Source organism: Lemur catta, chromosome 9 (assembly GCF_020740605.2).
Source record: "Lemur catta isolate mLemCat1 chromosome 9, mLemCat1.pri, whole genome shotgun sequence".
NCBI classification, from domain to species: Eukaryota; Metazoa; Chordata; class Mammalia; order Primates; family Lemuridae; genus Lemur; species Lemur catta.
The window spans coordinates 39,356,740-39,383,551 of NC_059136.1; the positions used below are offsets into that span (position 1 = coordinate 39,356,740).

The 26,812-nt window shown below is 51.1% G+C and overlaps 1 protein-coding gene across 1 annotated transcript; it reads right to left on the minus strand.

The window, feature by feature from the left end:
• Nucleotides 1–2,105: 2,105 nt before the first annotated feature.
• Nucleotides 2,106–26,431, minus strand: FAM83A (family with sequence similarity 83 member A). Its single transcript, XM_045560538.1, has 4 exons — nt 25,866–26,431; nt 17,591–17,758; nt 15,291–15,415; nt 2,106–2,912 (listed from the first exon to the last, which is right to left on the minus strand). The coding sequence occupies exons 1-4, from the start codon at nt 26,343–26,345 to the stop codon at nt 2,381–2,383; spliced, it is 1,305 nt and encodes a 434-aa protein (XP_045416494.1). The 5' UTR covers nt 26,346–26,431; the 3' UTR covers nt 2,106–2,380.
• Nucleotides 26,432–26,812: the final 381 nt, after the last annotated feature.

Consider the following 26,812-nt stretch of genomic DNA (forward strand, 5'->3'; position numbering starts at 1 on the left):
TTTATTTCTTGCTCATGCCACATTTCCACTGCGGGTCAGCGGGGTGGGAGTGGGAGAATCCTGCTCGTGCTTAGAACCCAGGCTGGCGGAGGAGGGGCTTCAACTTGACACTGCCCTATGTGGCAAACTGTGCCGAGGCTCTCAGAGCTGCCACTGGAAGTGACCCTCTGTCACATTCCTCTAGCCAGAGCAGCCCACCCCCAAGCTCCCAGCAGGCAGGGCGTGGCCACGTTACCGGGGAGAGGAGAACGGCGTGTTGTGGACAGACCACACTGAGGACAGTGGGCGTGCGGGGGGGCTTGTCCCCAGCCACTAGGTCCCCCCTGTCCCCCAGGACTGAGCCCAGCACAGACACAGGCGGAGGAGGTCTTAGGAACGCTGGCGTGGGGGCTGTTGGTCTCCCAGCAAGCTTCGCCTCCTCTCGCGCTCTCAGCTGACTGTGAAATCCAGCTCGGGACGCGGCCCCGGGAATTCCACCCTCGTCTCGGGGCGGCTGGGAAACAGCAGCTCCGGGCCGGGGTGGAAAAATCCATCAGACACCAAAGTGTGGTTTGTTTTTTTGCTTTGTTTTTTATTTTCAGGAACTAAGGAGAAAAAAGGGAAGTGAGACAGGAATACAAATCACAAAAACAAAAAACAAAACAAAAGCGGAAGCCCAATGCCCCTGGCTTTGCTGGAAACAGTGGACAAGTCAGAACCGAGGGAGGCTGGGAGAGCGGGCCTGGAGCGGATGCCACACGCTGTCGGGACGCAGGCCACCAGCAGGAGGAGCCCTCTGTGCCCTCAGCCGTCCCCAGCAAAGGCCGAGCGTCCTCGCAGAGCAGGCGGGAGCGAGGACCCGCGCTGAGTCGCGCTGCGGGTGGCAGGAGCGGGCGCGGGCGCGGGATCGAGGGTCTGCCTCCCTCCCGCCGGCCCAGCCTGCATCTCATCCCAGCGCCAGCTACCACACCTGAGGCGTGAGGTTAACTGTCACTTTCTCTGGGAAGCGTCCCCTGGCCTCCCGTGCCTGGCCGGCCGCCGTCCTCTGTGCTCTCTCCGCATCCTGCATTTCCCCTTCACACTCAGCGAGGCTGTGCCGTCAGGACCTCGCACCCCCAACCCCCGGGGACAGGGGGCGCTGTGAACTGAGCATGAACGAATGATGGGGCTGGCGAGGGTTCAGCATTCGTTCCTCGGGAGGTGAACAGCCCAGATGGAGGCACCTGGATGTGGAGACAGCTGGCTGCCCCCGGGACAGCTGAGCTCTCCTAGTCGATCACGGCTGGCCCGGGCACCGCTGCAGTGCCCTTGCCAGCCCTGACAACTCAAGCCCCGAGGTCCAGCCCAGACTCCCGGGACCTCCAGGCCTTCCCAAGGCTGTTTGAAGCAAGAACCTGAGTCTGCTAAACTGCCTGGTCCAACCCGACCCCCCAGACCCCTCAGCTGGCCCCATCTTTGTCGGGTACAGCTTCAACTTACAGACACAAGTTCTGGGGCCTCATCCCTGACTCATCGCACAGGGGTACCCCAGTATTAGCCTTTCCAGGGAGGAGGAGTTTCCCCAACTCCCTCAGAAACATCCAGAATGTTCTCACACCTTCTCCTGAATCTTTCCTACATCTCTGGGGAGTGAACCATTCCTGGGCACTGGGAAACAGAAGTACAGAACACACTATCTACTTTTTGGTGCCTCAGTTTACTCATTTGTAAAACTTGGGCTGCATTTGCTCTTTCTTACATTACAGAAATTTGGGGACCATTAATATTAAAACCTTGGATGATCTTTGGAAGACAGGGGATCTGTTTTCATGATTTTTTGGTTTTGTTTTTTTTTTTTGGAGACAGGGTCTCACTCTGTTGCCCAGGCTGAATCGAAGTGGTATGATCACAGTTCACTGCAACCTCAAACTCCTGGGCTCAAGTGATCCTCCTGCTTCAGCCTCCTGAGTAGCTGGGACTACAGGTGCATGCCATCATGCCCGGCTAATTCTTCTATTTTTTGTAGAGAGAGAGGTCTTGCTCTTCCTCAGGCTGATCTCAAACTCCTGGCCTCAAGTGATACTCCTGCCTCAGCCTTCCAAAGGGCTAGGATTACAGGCGTGAGCCACCACACCAGAACTGTTTTTATGATTTTGTCCTCTAGCTTCCTCCTACATCCCTAGAACCTTCTGGAATGTGCTGCATAGGCCAAACTAGACAGGGGAACCCAGGGACTGGCAGGGGCTGGCAAGTAGATGGTCTCAGGCCTGGGAACATTCTAACAAAGGCAACGATTTCATCCAAGTACCTCTTCAAAGGGAAGCAGTTCAAAGCCGCTAGATGTTGAGGCGGGGTTTTGGGCCAAAAAATCCAGGAATGTCCAGCCCTGCCCCTGGGGAGGACAGCTGGGGACAGGGACCCTTCAGAAATGAGGTGAGGCCTGTAGAAAGGGCCTCCAGGTGTGGGCCAGCCTCGGCACCAGGCCGAGCTGCTCGAGCTGTAGCCGCGTGGGCCTGTAGGCATTGAGGTTGCTGTAGGGGGCGGGTGGGCCGTCGTGGGGCCGGGGGCAGAAGTGGGCCGGGGGAGTTAGGGCTCCCCAAGGGCCGTGGTAGGGCTGAAACCGGGGCGGTGGAGGTGGGTTTGGGGTCCCGGGACTGCCAGGCCCCGAGGATGTGGACAGGCTCTGGTTGTGCGGGTTGCTGCCCGTCGACGGGCTGCTGAAGGGGTTGGAGGACGTGCGGTCGCTGGCGGAGCGGCTGCTGCTGAGGCCGCCACTGGGGAGGCCGCGGCTGGCTCCCGGAAGGAGGGGGGCGGCCAGCCTCGGGGACTTCAGGCCCATGACAGGCTTGGAGGAGGTGTACAGGTGGCGGAACTCCTCGTCAAACGGCTCCACCGCCTGGCCCGTGAACTTGGAGAGGATGTTCCTGTGGACGTGTCCGCAGAGCCAGGTGAAGCTGAAGGGGAAGAGGAGAGAGGGTGAGGAGGAGGAGGAGGAGGCTGCGCCTGGCCTAGGACCCTCCTGGGGGACCAGTCTGGGAGTTGTGGGGAACCCTCAGGACAGGGAGGGAAGGGGACTAACCCACGCCCACTGCTCATCTGTGCAGGTTCATTTCATCCGGCAGAAACCATGGAGGGAGAGATTGTTATCCCCATCTTACAGATGACGAAACTGAGGCCCAGAGACCAGAACGCGTTTGCAGGTGACTGTTACAGTGCCGGAGGGAGACCCCCTTGGTGCTTGGATTGAGGAGGCAGGAAGGGGCACAGTCCCAGCCGCCCTGACTGTGCTCGGGTGAGTCACACAGCACCTGTGGAATGTGGGGACACCACCTCTGACCGCCCGGGGATCCGGAGAAAGCACCTGTAACACGTGGCTGCTCCTTGGAAGGCCGGGCTGTATTTTCTCTCTTTTTTTTTTTTTTTTTTGAGACAGAGTCTCACTTTGTTGCCTGGGCTAGAGTGAGTGCTGTGGCGTCAGCCTAGCTCACAGCAACCTCAAACTCCTGGGCTCAAGCGATCCTACTGCCTCAGCCTCCCGAGTAGCTGGGACTACAGGCGTGTGCCACCATGCCCAGCTGATTTTTTCTATATATATTTTAGTTGGCCAGATAATTTCTATTTTTTATTAGTAGAGACGGGGTCTCGCTCTTGCTAAGGCTGCTCTCGAACTCCTGACCTCAAGCGATCCACCCGCTTCGGCCTCTCTGAGTGCTAGGATTACAGGCGTGAGCCACCGTGCCCGGCCCGGGCTGTATTTTCATGAAAATCTAAAGTGTTCTTGAAAGAGGATTTAGCCCCATTTTCAGGCACATGGACCCAGCAGGGGTGATCCGGGGAGGGAGCATCATGTGCCCTTTGGGGGACAGAGAAGGGGACACAGGGAGAGCCCACAGGAACCACAGGGACGCTGGCAGGTGCGGTTTATGCAAGAAAGTCGCCTAAACACCCATGAGAGGACAACCTCAAGGAGAGGCCTTGGCCCTCCCTTTAAGGGTTTAAATGAAAACAAAATACTTAAGGCACTTATTACTTCTTACGTGTTTCCAGATTTAACCAAATTCTTTTCTATCTCTGATGGAAAACTCCTTTTATCTGCCCACCCGACCGCCAATCCTTGAAAATCTGGTGACAGCACAGACAGACCTACTGAGAGCATCAGGCTAAAGATTCCTGGTCCCTACTCAGGTGGACCCTGAAGCAATGGCTGGTCAGAAGGGGACGGGGTCGCCAAGGGGACAGCGGCAGAGCTGAGCAAAAATGGGCCACCCAAAGATGGGGCCTTCAGCCCCCTTCCCACCTGTCTTGCCGCCTTAAGGCCTGGCCCCAGCCCGGGGTTGGGGGGAGGTCCCTGCTCCATGAGGCAGGGTGGGGCCCGCACAGGGCTGGATGATGCTGGGAACAACGACGAAGCTTTGTTTAAACCTCGCTGCCCGCCCAGGAGCCACCCACGCCCCAGAGAGGTGAGCAGCTGACTGACGCTGCGCCCAGGGCCAGCCCAGTGACCAGGAAGGAGGTGACCCCCCGGCACGGAGGGACTCACCCTGTGTTGTCTGCAGTCAGGCTAGATGAGGCACAACAGCTGCTGCTTTGCTCAACAAAACAAGCCCAAAGTCGCCCTGGCAGCTCCTTAGGCCCCCACGCACCTGTGTGTCTCCCATGTGCGTCCCGCCCCGGCCCCTGCGCACCCTGCACCTGACATGTCCGTGCGTCATGAGGTTTAGCGTGTATGCTTTCTTGACACAGCCCAGGGGGAGAAGTACGTTTGACTTTCATTGTTTTGGGCCCTTAAGTACATAGCATTCACGTAGTCATCATCTGGCTCATGAGCAAGCTCTCCTCATTGGGGTCTATTCATGGCTCATCTTTTCTTTTTTTTTTTTTTTTTTTTTTTTTTTTTTGAGACAGAGTCTCGCTTTGTTGCCCGGGCTAGAGTGAGTGCCGTGGCGTCGGCCTAGCTCACAGCAACCTCAAACTCCTGGGCTTAAGCGATCCTACTGCCTCAGCCTCCCGAGTAGCTGGGACTACAGGCATGCGCCACCATGCCCGGCTAATTTTTTCTATATAGATTTTTAGTTGGCCAGATAATTTCTTTCTATTTTTAGTAGAGACGGGGTCTCACTCAGGCTGGTCTCGAACTCCTGACCTCGAGCGATGCACCCACCTTGGCCTCCCAGAGTGCTAGGATTACAGGTGTGAGCCACCGGGCCCGGCCTACTTAGCTATTTAATTAGTTATTTAAAATCATGTAGTAAGCACTTAGGAACCCGGCACCTAAAAGAAAAAATAGCATCTTGGGGATGACCTGCATCTAGCTGTGGGGTCCCCCCTGCAACACCAGCCCCCAGGATCCCTCAATTAGATGAGACTGGCCTTATGAATCCTGTGAGCATAACTCCTTTGCTTTGCTTTATCCATAATTAAGGAAATGTTTTATATATTCTTGGAAGTAAATATCTTTATTTTAGTTGTTTTTTTAACATAGAAGTAATCCTTTGGGATTTTTTTTCTCACTTAATAATACATTGCTAAGATATATCTATATTATCGCTTGCTGCAGTGCTTCATTTTTGACTGTTGTATAATATTCCACTGAATGGCGCACGCACTGTCTCTCTCTCTCTCTCATGGTTTATTTATTTGTCACCTCCCAGTGACAGGTATTTGGGTTGTTTCTGTTGTGAACAGTGCTGCTAGGGCCGTTCTCATACATGTCTTCTCCTATACCCATGGACTAGTTTCTCGTGGAAATATACCTACGACTAGAATTGCTGGGTTATAAACTAGGTGAGTAGTTAGCTTTAGGAGAAAATGCCAAACTCTTTCCAGTCATTGTGTCCCAATCTGCAATCCCATCGGCAACGTATAAAAGATCTCAGAAATCCAACATTTGGTATTGTTAGTCTTTGTTATTTTTGTGATGGTTGAAAAGGTATGAAATAGCAACTCATTCTAGCCTCGATGTGCATTTTCCTGATCTCTGATGATGCTGGACATCTCTTCATGTGTTTGTTTGTTTGTTTTTTGCCGCACATGTCGCCTCCTTGCTGAAATGCATGCTCCGTTTCCCACCCACTTTTCTGTGGCACTGTTGTGCTCTTGGAATTCCTGACGCTAATCTCTGCCAGGGGTGCACACCGTGAATGCCTGCTCTCAGTTTCTCAGTTTGCAACCTGACTTTGCACTTTTTCCTTTCTTTTCTTTTCTTTTCTTTTCTTTTCTTTTCTTTTCTTTTCTTTTCTTTTCTTTTCTTTTCTTTTCTTTTCTTTTCTTTTCTTTTCTTTTCTCTTTTCTTTTCTTTTCTTTTCTTTTCTTTTCTTTTCTTTTCTTTCCTTCCTTCCTTCCTTCCTTCCTTCCTTCCTTCCTTCCTTCCTTCCTTTCTGTCTTTCTTTTTTTTTTTGAGACACAGTTTCATTCTGTTGCCTGGGCTGGAGTGCAGTGGGGTGATCACAGCTCACAGCAACCTCAAACTCCTGGGCTCAAGCGGTCCTCCCTCCTCAGCCTCTGGAGTAGCTGGGACTACAGGCGCACAACCATGCCTGGTTAATTGTTTATACTTTTTTGTAGAGACTGGATCTTGCTCTTGCTCAGGCTAACTTTGCAATTTATTTAGGATGTCTTTCAGTGAACTAAGGTTCTTAATTGTAATATAGTCAGATTCACCAACCTTTTTATGGTCAATGTTTTTTTGTGTTTTCTTTAAAAAATCTTTGCTTACCTTAAAGTTTAGAGGATATTCATCTATATTTTCTACTGAAAGTTTTAATGTTTGGTTTTGACATTTAAGTTCTTTTCATCTATTGAGAGTTGATTTTTTAAAAAATCTATATGAGGTGGGAATGCAATACAGGGAATTATTTTTCCAGTTTCTCCTTTCCCCACGGCTCTGGCACGCTCTGTCATGTGTGGTATGTGTGTAGCTTTCTCTTCTGTCCTGTTTGTCAGTTTGTCTGCCCCTCCCCAAGCCACACTGTCTGGATTACTGCAGCTTCGTGACAAACCCTGATCCCTGGTAGGGCAAGTCCTCCCTGCAGGCTTTTCTTCTTCAGATTTATCTTGGCTAATCTTGGAGAAATACATTTTATATCGTGACCTACAAATACACATATAACCACATGATTTCCAGAGCATTCCTTAACTCAGTGTGCTATGATTATTTTTATTCTAGTCTATGTCATTTTGAAAAAATGTTGGACATCACCCACTAAACTGATTTCATGCCCTCCTAATGGATGGTGTGCACAGTTTGAAAAACTGTTTCTCCAGCCACACTGGATGGCTAGAACCTAACATGTGCTTTCATTCATTCATTCAGTCAGCAGACATTTATGGCCATGTTCAATGTGTCAGGCACTGATTTACGGTACTTCATGCCAGGAATGCAACAGAGAAGAAAGCATACCCAGTCCAGTCCCTGACCTCATGTTGTTTACAATCTCATCTATACAAGTTCACAGATAAATAACTACAAATCGTGATGAAGGTGAAGCCCCAGAGGATAGGAAGGGTCTGGATGGGATGATCAGAAAAGGTCTCTGAGGCGATCTGGAAGCTGCCATCTGCAAGATGAGGAGTTAGCAGGATACAGACAGCAGGAATGAACCCTCCAGGAGAGGGAACACAGAGCAAGTGCAAAGGCCCTGTGGCAGGAGAGAGTGTGACAGATCTAGGAGGAAGCCAGTGTGGCTGTGACACAGTGGAGCAGCGAGAGGGTCCTGCAGACACAGAGGCCCAGGCAAGGATGTAGATTTCTCTTTTTGTAGGAGCAGTGGGAAGCACTGAAGGATTTTAAAGATGGAAGCCATTTGATCTGGTTTGTGGTTTATGAGACTGACGCGATGCCTGTTGTGCTAAGGAGGCTGATCGGTTTGTGTTTTAACATTTTTCTGTTCCTGGGAGAGGAAGCTTGTGGGGGGCAGTGCAGTCGGGGCAGGAAGGCCCATGGGAAGGCCATGGTGCTGTCATGCTGTTCCTCACACTGTTTCTGATGCCCAGTTTTGCCCACCTCTTCCCCACCATGAAATCTTTCTCATCCTTCAAGGACCAACTCCAACCAAGGGCACTGACCTCCCGGACCTGCGAGGAAGGAGTGGCGGCTCCCTCCTGGCTGACCCCAGAGCACTTCCTTGGCTCATGCTGACCTCAGAGCACACCCCACTCCGCTCCAGCCACTTAGCCATGTTTCTTGATGGCGCCGGGAAGCGGGTCAGACCCTCAACAAGCCCTTCAGTGCTGAAATGCACAACCCCACCCCTCTAAGCGTGGCTGAACTAGCAGGGCCGTGCAGTTTGGGAGAACCATATACAGCGGAAGGAAGGGCCAAAACACCTGAAGCCCCAAGATAGCTGACTGGAAGAAAGGGGTGGAGGGCTTTTTCTGGTTTCTTTTTTGTGTTTTCTAGAGAATACTCAAGGAGAGACGGGTCCTAGGGAAGAGGACCCCCTGAAAGGCTGGAAAACAGATCACGTTTGAATGTCAAGTGCAGAAACATTATTGCCCTCTGGGAGCTGGCTTCCCCACAGTTCTCGGGAATGACACTACATACAAAAGGCCCTGCACGTCTTTAGGCCACAGCCACCCTCCCCCTGGTGCCTCCCACCTCAGGATGACAGGCCCAGCCCGGTCTGCACAGCCACTGGGGGGCTGGGGACCCCAGTCAAGGAAGCCGATGACCCTGGGCCAATTGCCTCCTCTCCCCATGCCTCAGTTCCCCCTCCGTCAGTTAGGAGAATGCTGCCTCCCTCAGAGGGTTGTCATGAGGATCAAATCCTTGGTAAAGGTCTGCCATGCCCAGCCCTGGCCCTGGCACGTCACTCCGCAATGTTAGTTCTGCCTCCCCTGCCCAGACCCAGGGCGAGGGCCACCGCTGCGTGACGAGCTCTGTAAGGGCAAATGCCAGTCACCTGACTCCACATTGCAGCACCTTCCTGCTGTGAGGGTTGCACCCACTTTGTTACATGAAAGAGTGACATTTCATTCTGTCTTTACAACCTCTTTCGTGGGTTGCTTGTGAGGCAACACCTTCTGGTCTAATTTTTATTCAGTAATACAATTGTTTTCTTTTGCTTCTACTTCCATAGAGAGGTTTTCTGGGTTGGGAGGGGATTTTGTTTCAATTCCCCAACATTGAACATTGGACAGCGAGAGACGAACTCTGCACCCTTCTGCCTTCCATGGAAATGGCTTCAGACTTCTGCGCTGCTTCTCCACTGGGGGGGGTGGGGGTGGGTGCGGAGAGGGTGTGTTTCTCTAGCACTTGCCCTCTAACAAACCCTGCAGGAGGGAGGGGACACACCAAGGACCTCTTGGAATAATATAAGTATAATAAAGTATAATATAAAAGTATAATAAAATTAGTATACTTAGAATAATAACAATAGCTCTTTTCCAATTCACAGGAACCCACTGGAAAGTGATCTCAATCACTTTACACAACAGATCGATGTTTGTTAAGCATGAGAGACCTAGTAACAGGTAACTCAGACCAGCCCACCTAGTAAAACTCACTAGTCCTTTTCAAATAGACCCTGCTTGGGATTATAATTATCAAAATAATATTGAAAGTATAAGTAATACCAATGTCTTAAACAGCAGTACACTCTTAGGTAACATCTTTGAGTGCATCCCGTATGTCAGGCAGCTTGCTGTTTTACTTACTTCTCACAACCACCCTAGAGCGTACGTATCACTATTTTCCATGTTGCTCTAATGAGGAAACAGGCCCAGAGAGATGACGGGTACACGGCTATTAAGAGTGGGGTATGAACTAACAAGTGCAAATGCTTGTTCTTCTGAGGGAAAGCATAGTATGTAAGATATTTTGTCTTGTTCAAAGGTGAAATGATACCAATTTTGTGATGAGAGGGTGGAAACGATTCATATTTTGAGAAACTAAAGATACAAACCTAGAGACTCTGTTTTCCTTACGATGCTAAAGGGAAACTTATCTTGGGAATTGGTTTCAGCTGAGCCTGGCCCGGTGCATGAGACCAATTCCGCAGTGGGAAGACAAAGCCACCCCTCCTAGCGCAGGGCCAGTTCTGATCTCCCTGAAACGTTCAAAATCACTCACAGTGGCTTAAGCTCCTTCGTCAGTTTTCATTATGCACAGGGATAACAGAACTTGTTTCTCAGCCTTTTATCTTTCCATCTGTTTCCACACAGCTGTGTTCCGACAGTGTTCCCAGGCCTTCCCTTTCTTTCCACAGCGCTAACCACCCCACTGTCGTGGAGATGCAGCTGGGGAGTTCTGGGAGTGCTCGAAATTTCTTGCAAGTGATTGCCTAATCTGTAATTTTGGGGCAAGGCCTTGTACATAAGAGTTTCTGGGCAAGAAAGTGTTTTTTTAAAAAACATCCAAACTTTGATTGATTGATTGATTGAAGTTCAGCTCATTTTGAAGTGAGTCATGTTCTGGGGTTACTGGAGGAGAGAGCTCAGGCTGCACCTGTTCTTGGGTTTCTTTCCCAAGTTCTGGTAACTTCCAGCCCTTGCTCAACTTCCTCCTTCCCTCTAGTGAGCCAATGCATGAGCTTGTGGGGGAGAATGTGTGCCGAGGAATGGGGTTTCAAGAGCTGTGCACGAATGCCTCAGCTGATATTCACAAAAGGGGGAAACAACCCAATGTCTACCAACGGATGAACAGATAAACAAATTGTGTATAAAAGAAAATAAAATTTCAAGATCCTCTAAATTTACATGCCAAGCAAGAAGTGAAGCCCTGGAGACTGAGTTGGGTAGCATGTTAGCAACCTCTGCTTCTTAGATTATAGATCAACTCTCTTCCTCCTTGTTCTTGTTCTGTAAACAAGTAGGAGACACCAGAGCTGCTCCCCTTCCAATCACTGATCTATGATCACAGCCATAGATTAACTGCCTCCTTTGTTGTCCTGTACCTAACTGAGACCAGGTGACTCTTGTATCTTCAGTGTGGAATGTTAAATATACCTTTCCTGAGAGAAAAAGACCACATTAGCTAATGAGATCATTGTAACCGTGCATTAAGCCGTAAAAGGAAGATGTTGAAATTCTGTTAAGCTTCTCTGAACTTTGTTTATATAAACAATCCCAAACTTTCATACTTCTGGAACACAGACTTCCAGTCTTTGGAATCAGTGCTTCCTGGGCAGCCATCCTCAAACTTTGTACTTGAATAAACTCCCTTTAAACCAGAATCTGACCCTTTCGATTATTTTGGGGTTAACTGTGGTACCTCCATTCAATGGACTATTGCTCAGCCATAAAAAGGGGAGACGCACTGATACATATCGCTACGGCTTGGTTGAACCTCAAAACATTACGTTAAGTGAAAGAAGCCAGCCACAAAATGCCACGGATTGTATGACTCCATTTGTATGAAGCAGCCTGAGTAGGTAAATCCACAGAGAAAGCAGAGAGTGGTTGCTAGGGGGTGGGGAGGGAGGGCCATGGGGTTTCCTTTTGGGGTGAGGAAAATATTTTGGAATTAGATAGTGGTGATGGTGGCACCACATTGTGAATGTGCTATGTTATGTGAATTTCACTGTAATAATAAAAAAACCACAGAATTCCTCAGCAAGGGCAGACCGCTCGCTCCAGGCATGGCTCCTCAGCTCTGGGCCAATAGCCGAGGCACAGATCTGCAGTCTGGGGTGGGGGTGACAGGTCCCTACTGCTCAGCGGAGGAAGACAAGGCCCAGAGACAGGTGAAGAGAGGCAAGGAGGAGCTAGAGTCACCCTTCCACGTCCTTCTGCTGGGGCTTGTTTCTTTGTACTTCCGTCACTCCCTCTCTGCATCCTTCCTTTTCTGTCTATCCGACTAGCTTTTCCTTCCCTGGCTTGAGTGGGAGCTCCAGGAGGCACCCCCAGCCCTGGAACGTGCCTGGTGCGGATCTAGCAGGCTCTCTGAATAGCTGTTGACTGACTGAACGAGCAGAGAGGTGCGGTGACTTGCTCGAGGTCCCCCAGCAGGCAGCTGCGGAGCTGGGAACTAAACCTAGGTCGTCTGAATTCTGGGCCAGGCTCTGCCACTTCTAGTCCCCCAGGCACCAGCCGTAGGTCCCAGGGGCAGAATTCAGAGATGCTTCTTACAGGGAACCCGCTGGTGGAGGTGGAGAAGGGCTGGGAAGTTGGCAGTTCGGGGCCACAGAGGGTTATGCTTGCTGTCTCTCCAAGACTCTCTGTGACAACTGAGTAAGCCCTGGCAATTCTTCTCAGGGCCCACATATACCCCTACGAGACTGTGTCACCCTCACCTCTCCCAGCCAACGTGGCATCCCCCTGGCCTGCTCTGCCCGACAACCCTCAGGACCAGGATCTTCTCAGCCCTCACCCCCTAAGATCTCATCTGTCCCATGTCCCCCCACCGCGGGTCCTTGCCAAGATACTGGCCCACTAGCAGCAACTATTTATTGAGCACCTCTTGTGTGCCAGGAGCCATGCCACATGTTTTGCCAACTTTAAGTCATTCATTGAGCCTTACAATAACCTGCGTTGTTATACCCATTTTACAGATGAGGAAAATGAGGCCTGAGGTGGCTGAACCATCTGCATGGTTCAGTATATGATGAGCTGGGCATGAGCCCAGGACTCTCCATATCTTTGCCAAGGCCGTGACCCTTCCACCTTCACACCACCTCTGGTGAATCCACCTGGCCTGAGCTGTGATGAAGGCGTTTCCATGGGGACCCTCAGTGCTACGAGGAGCACTTCAGACCCAAGGACGAGCTGGGCTGGAAGGCGTAACCTGCACTTGATGTGCCTCCTAAACCACATTCTCTTTTCCATAGCGCGGGCCTTGTTTCCCTAAATCCAAATTTTAAAAAGTTCTGGGAGAAAACGGCCTGTAGTAGACATATTTTAGAGAGCCTTCTCGGAAACCTTGCCCTGCCCCTGGCCCAGGTGAAGGGCAGCCATGTTTTTGCCATACGACAAGTTCTCATCTGTCCCACCCCCAGCCCAGCCACAGGTTATTGGCTCAGGGGTGGACACCTGACTGAGAGGCAGCTCAGCCATCGGTTGGTGATCCGGGCCACAGGCCTGTGGTCCCATGAGAGGCAGGGTGGGCAGCTGTCACCCCAGCTTTTCCCAGGCTAGGTGAGGGCTGGCTGTCCCTTGTGTCCCGCTCTTGGATGTGCCTGAGATTTACTGCTGCAGCCTTTCAACACCTCCCACCCTTTTACTTGGGCAGTTTAAGCAGGTTTTCTGTGCCTTAAAAGGAAACAGCATTGACCAATTTAATAGGAACCAACATTTCAAAAACAATGCACAAAGGTTTTTGTTGTATTTGGGAAAAGAGGAGAAATATTGTATAATGTTAGACTTTGTTTGGAAAATATGTATTTTTAAAAACTGAGATTAGCCATTAAAAGAAGAGAGTAAAAATATAGTCTATTAAGCTTCATAGCAAGCAGAGACAAAAAGAGCTATGTACAAAAATATAAAAACCTACCCATCGAACTGAAATCACAAAAGGGAAAAAGAAAAGCAAAGTCAACATATAAAGAAGATATTAGAAATAAGTCCAAAGATATCAGTAATCACAAATAACTGTAAATAGATTATACCTATCTATGAAAAGACAGATTACTAAATTATAATTTTAAAACTCCACTGACATGTTATTTATAAGAGACACACCTAACACCAAATCTAACAGAAAGCTTGAAAATAATGGGATGGGAAAAAGAGATGTACTCTGTGCTATAGACTGAATATTTTTGTCCCCCTTAGGTTGCTATGCTGAAGCCATAATCCCCATGTGATGGTATTAGGAGGAGGGGCCGCTGGGAGGCGATTAGGCCCCACCCCCTCCTGTCAGTCCTCATGAATAGGATTAGTGCCCTTATAAAAGAGTTCTCAGTGAGCTTTCTCGTCCCTTTTGCCATGAAGTGGTGCAGACACACTTTCACTGTGACGACGGTAACGAGTTAGTGGTCTGTGAACCAGGAAGAGGGCCCTTGCCAGACAGCAAATCTGACGCACCTTGATCATGGAATTCCTGCCTCCAGAACAGTGAGTAATACGTTCCTGTTGTTTATAGGCTGCCCAGTTTGTGGTATTTGTCACAGCAGCCCAAACGGACTAAGATGCTCTGCAAATATAATAAGCCAAAGGAAACCTGGGGGTAGCAGTATTAATATCATAAGAAGTAGGGTTTAAGCTAAAAGGCATTAACTGTAGTTAAAGAAAGATAGTACATTTTAAATGTAAGGTTTCCCCGCCCACCTTCTCTCTTCTCATTTATGCTCATCTGTCCCTGGCTAGAGACTTTGCAGTTGCCTCTATGTGGCTTATAACCAAAATGCAAATCAAAACTACAATGAGATACCACTTCACACCCCCACGATGATAATAAAAAGACAAACAATAACAAGTGTTGCCTAGCATCAGGCAAATTGGAACCCTCATACATTGCTGGTAGAAATATAAAATGGTATAGCCACTTTGGAATAAAAATCTGGCAGTTTCTCAAAAGGCTAAACAGAGGACTTACTGTATCACTTGCTAATTCCACTGCTAGGCATATACATAAAAGAAGTGGAGACCTATGCCCATACAAAGAGTTGAACATGAGTGCTCATAGCAGCGTTATCCATAAAGGCCAAAAAGTGGAAACAATGCAAATGTCCATCAACAGATGAAAGGATAAATAACATGTGGTATGCCCATACCATGGTGTGAACCTTGAAAACATTTGGCTAAGTGAAAGAAGCCAGTCATAGAAAATCACATGTGATTCTATTCATACGAAATGTCTAGAATAGGCAACCTATAGAGACAAAGTGGATTAGTGGTTGCCTAGGGCTGGGGAGTGCTGGTGGGGACTGGGGAGTGACTGCTAGTGGGCGTGGGGTTTCTCACTGGGGTGGTGACAATGTTCTAAAATAGACTGTAATGATGATTGTGCAACTCTGTGAATTATACTAAAAATCATCGAATTGCACACTTTAAATTGATGAATTGTGTGGTGTCTGAATTAATACATTTCAATAAATTTATATTAAAGTAATAACATTAAAAAATAAAATGGGGGATGCACATACACAACTAAACAAATTGCATCACTTTATAACCACATCTAAGATATCAGAAGAGGGAAACAGAGGATTCTATGTCCTGTTGCAATATCAAGGGAACCTGAAGTGCTTGGAAATGCCTCTCTACTCTGAATTCCTCCCTGAAAGGGCCCCGGATTTACCTCCCACCCCATCTAGATGAAGTGCCCGCTCTGGGTGGAAAGGGAGCAGCCCTGGGGCTGCTGGTGGTGTGCCTGTCTGAGCAGCAGGGGCTGGTCGGCACCTGGCTCAGCCCTTGGTCTCCATGAAGCCTGGACAGGAGATGAACCCAGCGCTCACCTGTACGATCCAGACAGGACGAATCTCCAGTCTGAGATGATAAACTTCTCCCGGATTTGGCCGGCGAATTTCCTGCCTGATTTGGCACAGTACACCTCTCCTTCCACGCTCCGGATGGAAATGTTCTGTCACAAGGAAAGTCAAAGTGTCACTTATTAATTATGTGTTTAACAGATATGTATTTGGGCTATACACTGAATGCTTGTGCCTCCCAATTCTATGTTGAAACCTAATCCCCAGTGTATGGCGTAAGGGGGTGTGGCCTTTGGGAGGTGATCAGGTCATGAAGGTGGTGTCCTCATGAATGGGGTTAGTGCCCTCATATAGGAGACCCAAGAGGGCTGTCTCACTTCTCCATGTGAGGACACAGGGAGAAGATGGCCATTTATGAAACAAGAAATGGGCCCTCACCAGACCAAATCTGCCAGTACCTTGATCGTGGACTTCCCAGCCTCCGGAACTGTGAGGAATAAGTTTCTATTGTTTATAAGCCATTCAGTCTATGGTATTCTGCTATAGCAGCTCAAATGGACTAAGACAATTTGCACAGAAAAAAGTCTGGAAGAATGTTGACCAAGATATAAACATGTGTTATCTCTGGTTGGTGGGATTATGGGCCATTTAAAAACTTCTTGTCTTTAGAGACAGGGTCTTGCTCTGTTGCCCAGGCTGGAGTGCAGTGGTGCTATCATAGCTCACTGCAGCCTTGAACTCCTGGGCTCAAGCACTCCTTCTGCTTCAGCCTCCCAAGTAGCTGGGACTACAGGCACGTGCCACTGCACTTGGCTCTCATTTTAATTTTTTCTTGATTGAATTGTCTAAATTTTCTTCATTGTCCTGGTATCAGCTGGCAATGGAAAAAAAAGGATGTGGGTAGAATTCAAACAAGCAGCAAATAAAAGAAAGGCAGGGGCCTGATGCCTGTGGTGCCCCCAGTCTAGGCCTCCACGGACCACAGGAGGTCTGGCAGTGACTTGGAGGCAAGCCCAGCTCTGCCCTGTAAGGGGCTTCAGTGACATGAGTCCCTGGCCCCAACCTGGTCAGAGGGAAGGCCCAGTGTAGCCAGAGGGGGTGGCTTTGTGGAAGTCCCAATGGACCCTAGATTGCCCTATGAAAAGGTGTGTCCACAACCCAAGTCATGGCTCTATTTGTCCCCTGCCTCCCGTGCAGTGCCGTGGAGGGCTGGAGAAATGAAAGGGCAGGTGAAGGGTGAGAGTTTCTCTCAGGGTTAAGGCTGAGGGAGGTGGCAACTGCTGGGGTTCCATGAACAACTGCCTGTGGCTGGTCAGGCTCTGGGAAGGGCACACCCAGCACTGCCTCCAACAGCTATCCCTGGCCTCTCCGTTGCTCTGTGAGATCTCGGCAGGAGGGACACATCCCATTGTCCTGTGGTGAGCAGAGGACTGTCAGGTGTGACTGCGTGGGCCATGAAAGCAAGGCCAGTGCTGACTCTCTTGACCTGCTTTGATGGCTTTGTGCCAAGGAGGCATGATCCAAGTAACGTCAAGCAGACCCAGTAGGCGGAGGTCCTGAGGCCTGTGGCACCAAAGGGGAGCCCTGAACTTGCTGTGGAGGGGAAGTGGGATGGAGGCGGCTTCACTCTCCTCTGGGAGGTCGTCCCAGAGGCCGACTTGCCTGAGCCAGAGGGGACTCATCAAAGGAACCCTGAGGGCCACCCGTCAGCTGCTCAGCTGGGTCTCTTCATGAATGCTATGGGTGGTTTTACCTTTGACCTTCAATTAGCTGCCCTCAAATTTGTGCGACTGACTGAACCCTTATCTCTGGGGTTTCTTTTTTCCATGCCAGGAGAGAGAAGTGGGAGGTTCGATTAAGTTCAAGATAATCAAATCCCTGTTGGGGCCAGGGAGTTCTAAACAAGTATTCAGCGGGTCCTGGAGGTTGCCTGCCCTGTGAGATTTGTCCCCTGGGCTTCCCCAGCTGAGATGAGGAGTATGTGACAGCCATGACCCCTTTATACTTCCCAGCCCCCCTGCACCATGGGGTCAGTGGGTTATGAGCAGAAGTGATGAAAATCTCTTCCAGGCCAGACCCTAGAGACACCTGCAGAAGCCTCCAGCCCTGTCTTTCCCCGTACGGCTATCTTGGAGGCCACGTATTCCTTATGGTGTAGCTGCGAGGTGGAGGAGGGCCGTCTGCCTTACGTAGAACTTTGAGCAAGAAATAAGCCTTTATTGTGTCAGGTCCCTGAGACGGGGGCTGGGGTGGCATTGTTACCACGGCATAGCCTGTCCTAGCTGGACTGACACAAGCACCCTTAGGACTCTCAGTGGGTCGCCTACCTTGAGATGGCCGTCGGAGACCTGGACTTTATCACACATCTCCTGGAAGAGCTTCACACCTCCCTGGTCCAGGAGCACACAGACGAACACCCCGCGCTTGTTGGCTGCCTCTAGAAGGTCACAGAAGATCTCCACATCCGTGAACACATCCATCAGGATGACCAGGACCTGGGCCAGGGCAGAGGGCTCAGTTACCAGAACAGTCAGGGCCAAGTGCTAACTGGTTTCAGCCAAACTTCCTAAGTGCCAGTGAGCCTGGGAGGCTGCTCCTGTCGCTGTCGGGCCAGAGGGCAGAGGGTGGCGGTGGGGGAGGGTCAGACTGGGCAGGTTCAAGGAAGGGAAGGGAGGCCCCTGTCCCTGTCCTGACCCCACCTCGGCAGCCCCACCACGTGTCCTTTGGCTCCTATGCCCATTGTTCCAGCGAGGAATGCAGAGGAGGAAGGGAGAAAGGCTAGAAAGAGGAGGAAAAACCAAGCACAGGTGTCTGGGCAGGTTCAGAGGAGAGGAATAAATTTAAGGTCATGGATTCTCAGCTGCTTGGCGCTAGAAGGCACGCTCTGGCCATTGGTTTTCAGCTGTTTTTAAGCCACGGAATCCTTGCCTCCGCCGTGGGGGCACCACACGTGAACTAGACTAGAGCCCGCTGCCCCGGTGGGAAGGGGAAAGGAGTCCACTCCCCCAGCAGCTACTGCATTGTCTGTCAGAGCAGAAATTGGGAAGGGGAGTCCTACACATCCAGCAAAAGGAAGAAATGGCTGTGTTCCAGCTGGCCAGGCATCCATTCCTCCCCTTCTGCCAAGAGCATCCCAATCTGACTCTTAAAGAAGCCCCTCTCCTCCACAGCCCACGTGGTTTGGATCTTCTGCTGTCCCTGGTTGCATGTGGGGAGAGCACATGACCAAATGAGAGCACTGCATCCCCTCATGGCCACAGAGATTGGTCCAGGGGTGGTCACATGATCTAAGTTATTCTAATGAGAGTCAGCCCAGGACTTTTGCCGGGACTCTTGGGAAAAGGAGACATTCTTTCCACGAGGTTGCTCGGCTGGCTGGCAACCATCTTGCTACCTCTTTGGGAGAGGCAGCCTGAAAGTGGAGCCAGTCCCATCGTTTGGACATCTGGTTCCGCTCATGTCTGAAACCAGTTCCACCCTTGACTTTTCCACTGTGGATGTCAATGAATGGTGATCTTCTTAAGCTTGTAGGGATTTACTTTCTGTCACCCAGTCAAGAGTCTTTTCTACCCCCTAAACTGTGATATATTGACAAGCAGATAATTAGGCAGCCATTAAAAATGCTAAGTATAATCATTATGTAGAAGACACAGTGAAATGTTCATGGCTTGAAGTAAAACCTGCTGTATAATAAGGGCTCAAAAATGTGTGTTAACAATGAATCAAGTAGGAAAAATAAAGCAACACAAAATTGTAGTGTGTCCACTATGACTGCAGATACAGGCATGTGTCACTAAAGGGTGAGGATACGTTCTGAGAAATGCGTCTCATTAGGCAATGTCATCATTGTGTGAACATCCTAGAGTGCACGTACACAAACCCAGCTGGTACAGCTTGCTGCACACCTAGGCTATATGGTGTAGCCTGTTTCTCCTAGGCTACAAACCTGTGCAGCGTGTTACTATACCAAATACTGTAGGCAATTGTAACACAGTGGTAAATATTTGTGTATCTAAACACATGTAAGCATAGAAAAGGTACAGTAAAAATACAGTATTATAATCTTATGGGACCACTGTCCCACCGTATATATATGGTCCATCGTTGACCAAAACATTCCAATGCGGTAGATAAACCCAAAGCAAAAACTAGCAGTCATGTTAGGATGGGGGACTATGGCCATTTTCTTTCTTCAACATTACCTGTAATATAATGTCCTACCATCTTTCTAATAATTACAATATACTTTTTAAACCACCACCATCTGGGCAGTAACAGGAGGAAGAAAAATGAGTCGCTGGCAGGCCAAGGAGATGACGGGTACCTTGGAGCTGCTTCCTGCTCAGTTGGTGTGGGTGGCTGGACAGGGGAGGGAACTGCTGAGAAATTGCTCCCCCAGGGCAGGAGCCAGAAGGATGTTCTGATAATGAGGCAGCGATCCATTAGAATCACAGCCCTGGTATCACTCCATCAAGTGTCTGCACACATTTAACCTAACGGCACTGAAGACAGCCAAGGCCTTCTGTGTTTGCTGAAAGAGAAATACCTCTTCTTCCAAGGTATTGACAAAAAGAGACAATTCCCTTCCTCCCCAGTAGGTTAGTAAATACTTCTAGCTCTGGGCCAGTGAGTCACTGTTTCCCTGAGACGACTGAACAGAAAGGAGGCAGATATGAAAATGCCCTGGCATCCTGATTTAACGGATGCTGGGAAATACAGGCTCACAGTGTCTAGGTTTATCTCTTTTGCTTCCTGTTGGCTCTGTCTCCCAGCTGGATTAACTGGAGCCCAGTGACCAGTGTGGACCACTCTTCTTTAGTCCCCTGCCTGGGTGTGCTGTTTTAGGGGGTGTAGCAGGTCGAACGATGTCCCCTTAAAAGATATATCACCTGCTAACCACCAGCCCCTGTGGCTGTGACTTTGGAAAAGTTGTCTTTGCAGATATAATCGAGTAAAGGATCTCAAGATAAGATTATCCTGGACTATCCAGGAGACCCTAAATCCGATGACAAGTGGTCCTTATAAGAGACACGAGAAGGGAGACACAGGGAGAAGAGGAGAAAGCCATGCAAGGGCCGAGGCAGAGACTGGAATGATGCAGCCACAAGCCACGAAATGCCTGGAGCCACCCGCAGCTGGGAGGGGCCAGGAAGCCTCCTCCGCTCAAGGCTTCATAGTGAGCACAGCTCAAACGACACCTTAATTTTGGACTTCTGGCCTCCAGAACTGTGAGAGAATCGATTTTTATTGTTTTAAGCCATCAAATGTGTGGCAACTGGTTACAGCAGCCCTAGAAAACTAATACAGAGGGGTAGCGTGAAATCCAGGGGAAAAGAGGCTATTAGGAGTCAGGGAACTTCGGCTCTGGCGCAGGTGCTGCTGCTAACCAGCTGAGCGTCTGCAGATAAGTCACTTAGCCTCTCTGGGCCTCAGTTTCTTTATCTGTAAAACACTGCACGATAATAGAGCATAGCTCTCATGAAAGATGGGTCTAACGATAGCCAAGATAATATAAATAAAAGCACAGTACTAAAGTACAGTTGGTGATTTTAATATATGGTTAAAATATGACTATCATTTTACATGCATTGTTTATGAGAAAGTGTAAGTAATGTTAAAATAACAATGCAAGAGTTTTTTGTTTGTTTTTGAGACAGATTCTTGCTCTGTTGCCCTGGCTAGAGTGCAGGGGTGTCGGGATAGCTCACTGCAACCTCAAACTCCTGGGCTTAAGCGATCCTCCTGCTTCAGCCTTTGGAGTAGCTGGGACTAAAAACACGTACCACCACGCCTGGCTAATTTTTTCTATTTTTGGTGGAGACAGAGTTCTCGCTCTTGTTCAGGCTGGTCTCGAACTCCTGACCTCAAGTGATCCTCTCACCTCGGCCAGTCCGAGTGCCGGGATTACAGGTGTAAGCTATTGCACCTGGCCAAGAGTGTTGTTTTAATGCACGTATGGAAGAGGGTTAAAATCAGTGCCCACTCCTCTATGGGCATAAACGAAAGAAACAGGGTAAGGAGGCTGCGTCTCGTAAGGTCACTTAGAGGGACAGGCACAGCGGGGTGGGGCTGGCGGAGAAGGAGCAGGAAGCACTTTCCATGGCACCTTGCCGCAGAAGGAAGGTCTGGAAGCAGAGCTGCTCCAGGGGTCCTGAGCCTCAGTGAGATGGAGGGGCTCAGCCAGGGATGACACCCCCAAACAGGCACCTTCCTGGGAGGACCTCACATCCTGGCTGAGAACCCCTTGCTCCCTGCTGCTGCTGCAAGGGCAGAGGCTGGGAGGGGAAGTGGGATTTGGGTCCTAGTGGGGCCACCACCCATGCTGGGACAGTTATTTGGGGCACTCAGCACCCCATCCCCCGCTCTTGCTTTTGAGGGATGAGTAACAGTGGCAGCAACTCTGCTGAGCACCGACTGTCGGCCCTATTCGTTCATCTCAGGCACGGCGCACAACACGAGAGCCCGGCTTCCCAGATGAGCCAGAGGTGCAGAGGACTTGCCCAAAGCCCCACGGCTAGAATGCAGCGGGGGTGCCCCAAACCCCAACCCAGGGGGCCCGCCTGCCAGCAGAATTCCACACAGTCCCTGACTCTGACCACTCACAGCTCCCTGGAAAGATGCTTTGAAGACAAACTCTTAATAGGACAGAGCACGCGGCCCCCATGTCTCTTGTCCGATTCACTACTCTCCTTGAAAGATAAATAACCCCAGTCCTTGCCTTTTCCTACACATAAGATACCATCTCACGGGGTTGGTGATTATGCCTCTGTGATCTATGTCCAGATATGATCGTGCACGTACTGAGTCTCCACCGCCTGTACGTAGCAGTGGCTGAAATCCCACGCGGAGCAGAGTGACAGCCTCTCCAACCCGCTGCTCCCCAGCTGGGGGCCTCCGTTTATAGGCCTTGGTAAGACTTCAAGCTTGATTTTTTTTTTCTTTAATGGATAATCAGATACAGCCTAAGCTGGGGGGGGGGGGGGAGAACATTCCAGAAAAAGAGCAAAAATTCCAATTCCCAGTTTCCCTGCGGGGAGTACAATCCTGTCTTATCTCCATTTCAAATTTTCCACTGGCCCTGGGCTTGCCGATAAACTTCCCAGACTTTTTGGTCTCAGGACCCCTTTCCACTCTTAAAAATAATTGATGGTCTCAAAGAGCTTTTGTTAATGTGGATTATAGATATTGGTATTAAATATTTGCCATATTAGAAATCAAAACTGAAAATTCTTTCGAAATAGGTCTTTATTAGTTATTTAAACTATCAATAGTAATCCCATTACATGTAAACATAAAATAACAGTTTTAATGGAAAAGAACTCTATTTTTCAAAACAACAGAAAGGGGATGAGCAGAACAGCACTGTTTTACATGTTTGCAAGTTTCTGTGATGTCTGCCTTCACTGAAAACAGCTTGCTTTCTCCTAGCTGCTTCTGCGTCAGTCTGCTGGGCTGGGTGGTCTGAGTGAGGTCTTTGGAGATGGTCCTGCCTCACACAGAGAAGACGCTGGAAATGGCAGGCCCTCCCTGGCCGCTGACAGGGCCCCAGGGCCCCTCAGGGACCCTCCATCATGCTGGGAAATGCTGCTCTCACTCTGGCCCAGTGTCACAGCTGCTCTGCCCACCGGCCTGATCCTTGTCCCCATCCCTTACCACCCTCCGGAGGTTCAGTATCCCCGAGCTCTGGTCCCACCCTCTGCAGGACACACAAGCTCTCTCACACCTCCTGACCTTTGCATTTGACCCTCCCTAGGCCTAGGATTCCTTTCCCTTCCTTCTCTGCTCAGCAAACTCTTACTCAGCTTTGAGACTCAACTCCCTGAAGCCTGCCCCAGTTACCTCCCTCCATTCATTCCCAGGCATGGAAGGTCGCCCAAGCCCGAGGTTGCCGCCCGCTGACCTCTCTTCTCTCCCTGAAAGGACAGGCAGTTGGCAGGGAGCTCCCCAGAGGCAGGGAGGCCTCTGGTTCCACTCTGAGTGCAGGGCCCAGTCTGCAAATTAGGCTTTGTGCAATTAAGGCACTTGATCATGGAGGGAAGGAAGGAGAATTCCTGCTTCTTAGGCAGTGGGACCTGCTCCAGACAGCACCCGGCAGGCTGCTCCTGCAGTTTGTTCCCCTCTAGCCTGCTCTCGGGGCTGAGGCCCTAGGAGAGGGAGAATTCAAACCTGTTCCAGCCCCTTCTGTCCACCTACCGGACAGCCTGGCTGGGATCCAGCTCCCCCACCTTGCCTGTGGGAGCAGCAGGCCGTCCCTGAGCCCTGTGTGTGGATGTGTGCACGTGTATGTGTGTGTGTGTGTGTGTGTGTGTGTGTGCACATATGTGTGCTGGGGAACATCACAAGCTCTGCCTGCAGGAACCTGGTGGGAAACAGAACAGGGGACGCCCCATGGGCCCAGGGCAGCAGGAAGTAGCAAGGCCTTGGTGAAAGGGACTCAGTGCTGGGAATTCTTACTTTTAGGTGAAATCTTCAGATTTTTAAGTCTTGCCCTAAATTCATAAGGTGCCATGTTGGTCAAAGGAGATCTGCAGGCCTCGGGCCACCTTGCTGGGCGGGGGTGGGAGGAGGGCCTCAGCCAGGGGACCGTGGCTCACACGCCCTCACCCAGCCTCCTTCCTGGGAGTCTCACGCGCCCTGCGAGCGGCTGCAGCTGAGAATTTCCCCAGCACCATCGGCCCCACCCCTCGGGAGAGAACGCTGAGCCAGAGCGGGCACCCCCAGGAGTGGGTCCCTGGAGCCTGGAGGGACCTTGGCTGTCAGCGGAGTTCAGACCTGGGGAGGCTGGGGACTTGCCTGAGGTGGCACAGCCAGCCCCAGCCTTGAGGCAACGCGGCCAGTCCTGGCCTCCTGCCTGACCCATCTGTCAGTTGCTAATGCCGCCCTGTCACTGAAACATGACATACCGTGCTCAAGCAGCCCAGCCACACTAAAAGCCACGCTCCACCCGTCGTTACCTTCCACTCGGTTTTCCAGAACTCCACTCCCTCCCTCCCCCACTGTGCATAACCTCTACACCCTTGGAGGCTTTTTCTGTAACTTTCAAATTTCACACAGCATTGAACTTGGCAGGGAATTCGGTCATGAGACTGGGATTCTAGCAAAAATTAAGCTTTAATATTGGTATGTTCTTTCACCTGAGTTCTTTCAAATGTAACAAAATAAATACATTGAGTGGCAAAGAGAGAATCTTTACAGACAATAAATTCCTTGGAGTCCATTCTCACCCCTGCCCCCTGCAGCATCAGGAGGGAGGGTGGGCAGAACAGAGGTAGATAAGACCCCAGAGCACGAGCCCTGCACCCATTCCCCAGCCGGCAGTAGGCAGCCACGTAAGGTTGGAGACTCTGGGGCGCTGGGAGAAGTGATCCGGCCCGACGTGGTACCTGGAATTCTAACAGCCAAGCTCTGGTTTTGAGGGGCTTTTCCTCTTTTAAAGACACTTACTGAAACATAAATACTCCCAAGACCTTCTCTGCTGTGTACCCCATCTGCTGCTTGGCCTTGGCTAGACTCAGGTGCCACGGGGTCATTTGTGGGCAGACAGGTCTGAGCAGAGTCTGAGAGGACAGGGGCAAGGCTGTGCCCCAGCAGGGGTCCCCTTCATTTGGAAGCAGAGGCGGCTGCCTGAGCTGGCCTGGGGGCTTCAGGAAAGGCTTCCAGAGACAGAGGCCTTCATACTGGGTCCTGAGTTGGGAGTCCTGAGTCGGGAGCCAGTAGCAATGTTAGTCAAATGAAAAGCAGGGGAGGCAAGGGTGGTGGCCGCGGGGAGGGAAGAGCCCCTGCCAAGGCCTGGAGATGGGACCTGCAGGGCGCTCAGGAGGGTGGGTGGAGGTGGGAGGTGAGCCCGAGCGGGAGAGGTTGGGAGCCTTGTTCTTCCCACCACGGGCATTTGGGAGCCACTGAAGGCTGTAAGCGGGGAAGGGACCGAGTTAAGAGTTGTCGCATAGAAAAAGGAGCTAGGTGGCCAGGGATGGAGAAGGAAGAGAGGGCCGGGCAGAAAGCAGGTGCCAGGATTCTGGGGAGGGATGGTGCTGCCTGGACCCTGGCTGTGACATGTGGGAATAGGAAATGAACAGTTCATTTTTTATTTAGTTTATTTATTTATTTTTTTTGAGACAGAGTCTCATTCTGTTTCCCGGGATAGAGTGCTGTGGCGTCAGCCTAGCTCACAGCAGCCTCAAACTCCTGGGCTCAAGCCATCCTCCTGCCTCAGCCTCCTGAGTAGCTGGGACTACAGGTATGCACCAGCACGCCTGGCTAATTTTTCTATTTTTACTTGCCCAGCTAATTTTTTTCTTTTTCTTTTTTTTTTGTTTTTTGGGTAGAGACAAGGTCTCACTCTTGCTCAGGCTGGTCTTGAACCCCTGACCTCAAACAGTCCTCCCGCCTTGGCCTCCCAGAGTGCTAGGATTACAGGTGTGAGCCACCGCACCCAGCCTGGGGTGAGCAGTTTAGAGCAGGGCAAAGAGCCATGCCCCGATCCATCCTAGGCCGAAATCATCAGACTCTGTCCCTGAGAGCAGGACGCACCCCCCTCCCTGCTGCACCAACCCCCAATCCCCCTGCCCACCGCCAAGGAGACGTGGGCCCTGCCATGGCTACCTGGCTGGCCCGGGCGATGCAGCGGCGGATGAGGTCTCTGATGTTGTTGTGCTTGTCCGTCTGGAAGTACACGGTGGCGCTGGACTTCTCCTTCAGATACGGCTTCTCGGCGGAGGCCCAGGTGTGCAGTAGGGCCGGCTCACTGCCCTCCGAGGCCACGGGGAAGTAGGTGCCCGACTGCAGGGAGCAGGAGTCGAGTCCCTTAGGGCCTGCCTCGGCCCCTCCAGGGGGGTCTGGGGCACAGGGGGGCTCCTTGGCCTGGGCCTGGATGTACTGGGCCTCCACCGAGGACAAGAAGTCCACCTCGCCCTCCTGGCTGAGCGCCCGCCAGTAAGCCTCGAGACCCCCATCCAAGAGGGCATCGGTGGCCAGCCGAGCACTCTCGTTGTCGCTGAAGTCAGCCCTGGCCGGCCGGACCCACTGGCTCTTGACATCTTCCAGGCGTTTCCGGATCTTGCCCATGTGCCTGGGCCGGCTCATGCTGCCCTGTCCCTGGGCTGTGGTGGGGCTCCTGGGCTCTGCGGGGCTGCGGAGCTGGTGGGCCACACCGCAGAGGAGCGGGGCTCCCGGCACTGGCGAAGCGATTTACCTCCGTCCTGAACAATGCTTCTCAGGGATCCTGCTCTGTAGCCGGGGATTGGCTTATCTCTGAGGGACACCTGCCCTGCCCCCGGGCCAGGAGGGCTGGCTCAGTCACCGCCTTGGCACAGTCAGCCATGGGATATTTCCTCTCCTCCCAGCCGCAGGGGGAGGTGAAGGTGAGCCGGCTTTCCCACCTGGTTTCACAACTCCAGGAGCCCGGAGCCCTCAGGCCTTCCTTACCAAGCAGGGAGCCACCCCCAGCACCTTCAGCACAGCCGAGGAAGGGCCCGGAGGAGGGCTGCCCGTGCCTCTGTCCCCTGGGCTCCTTGGCTCCACAATGGCTGGTTCAAAGACATGAGTTTCCC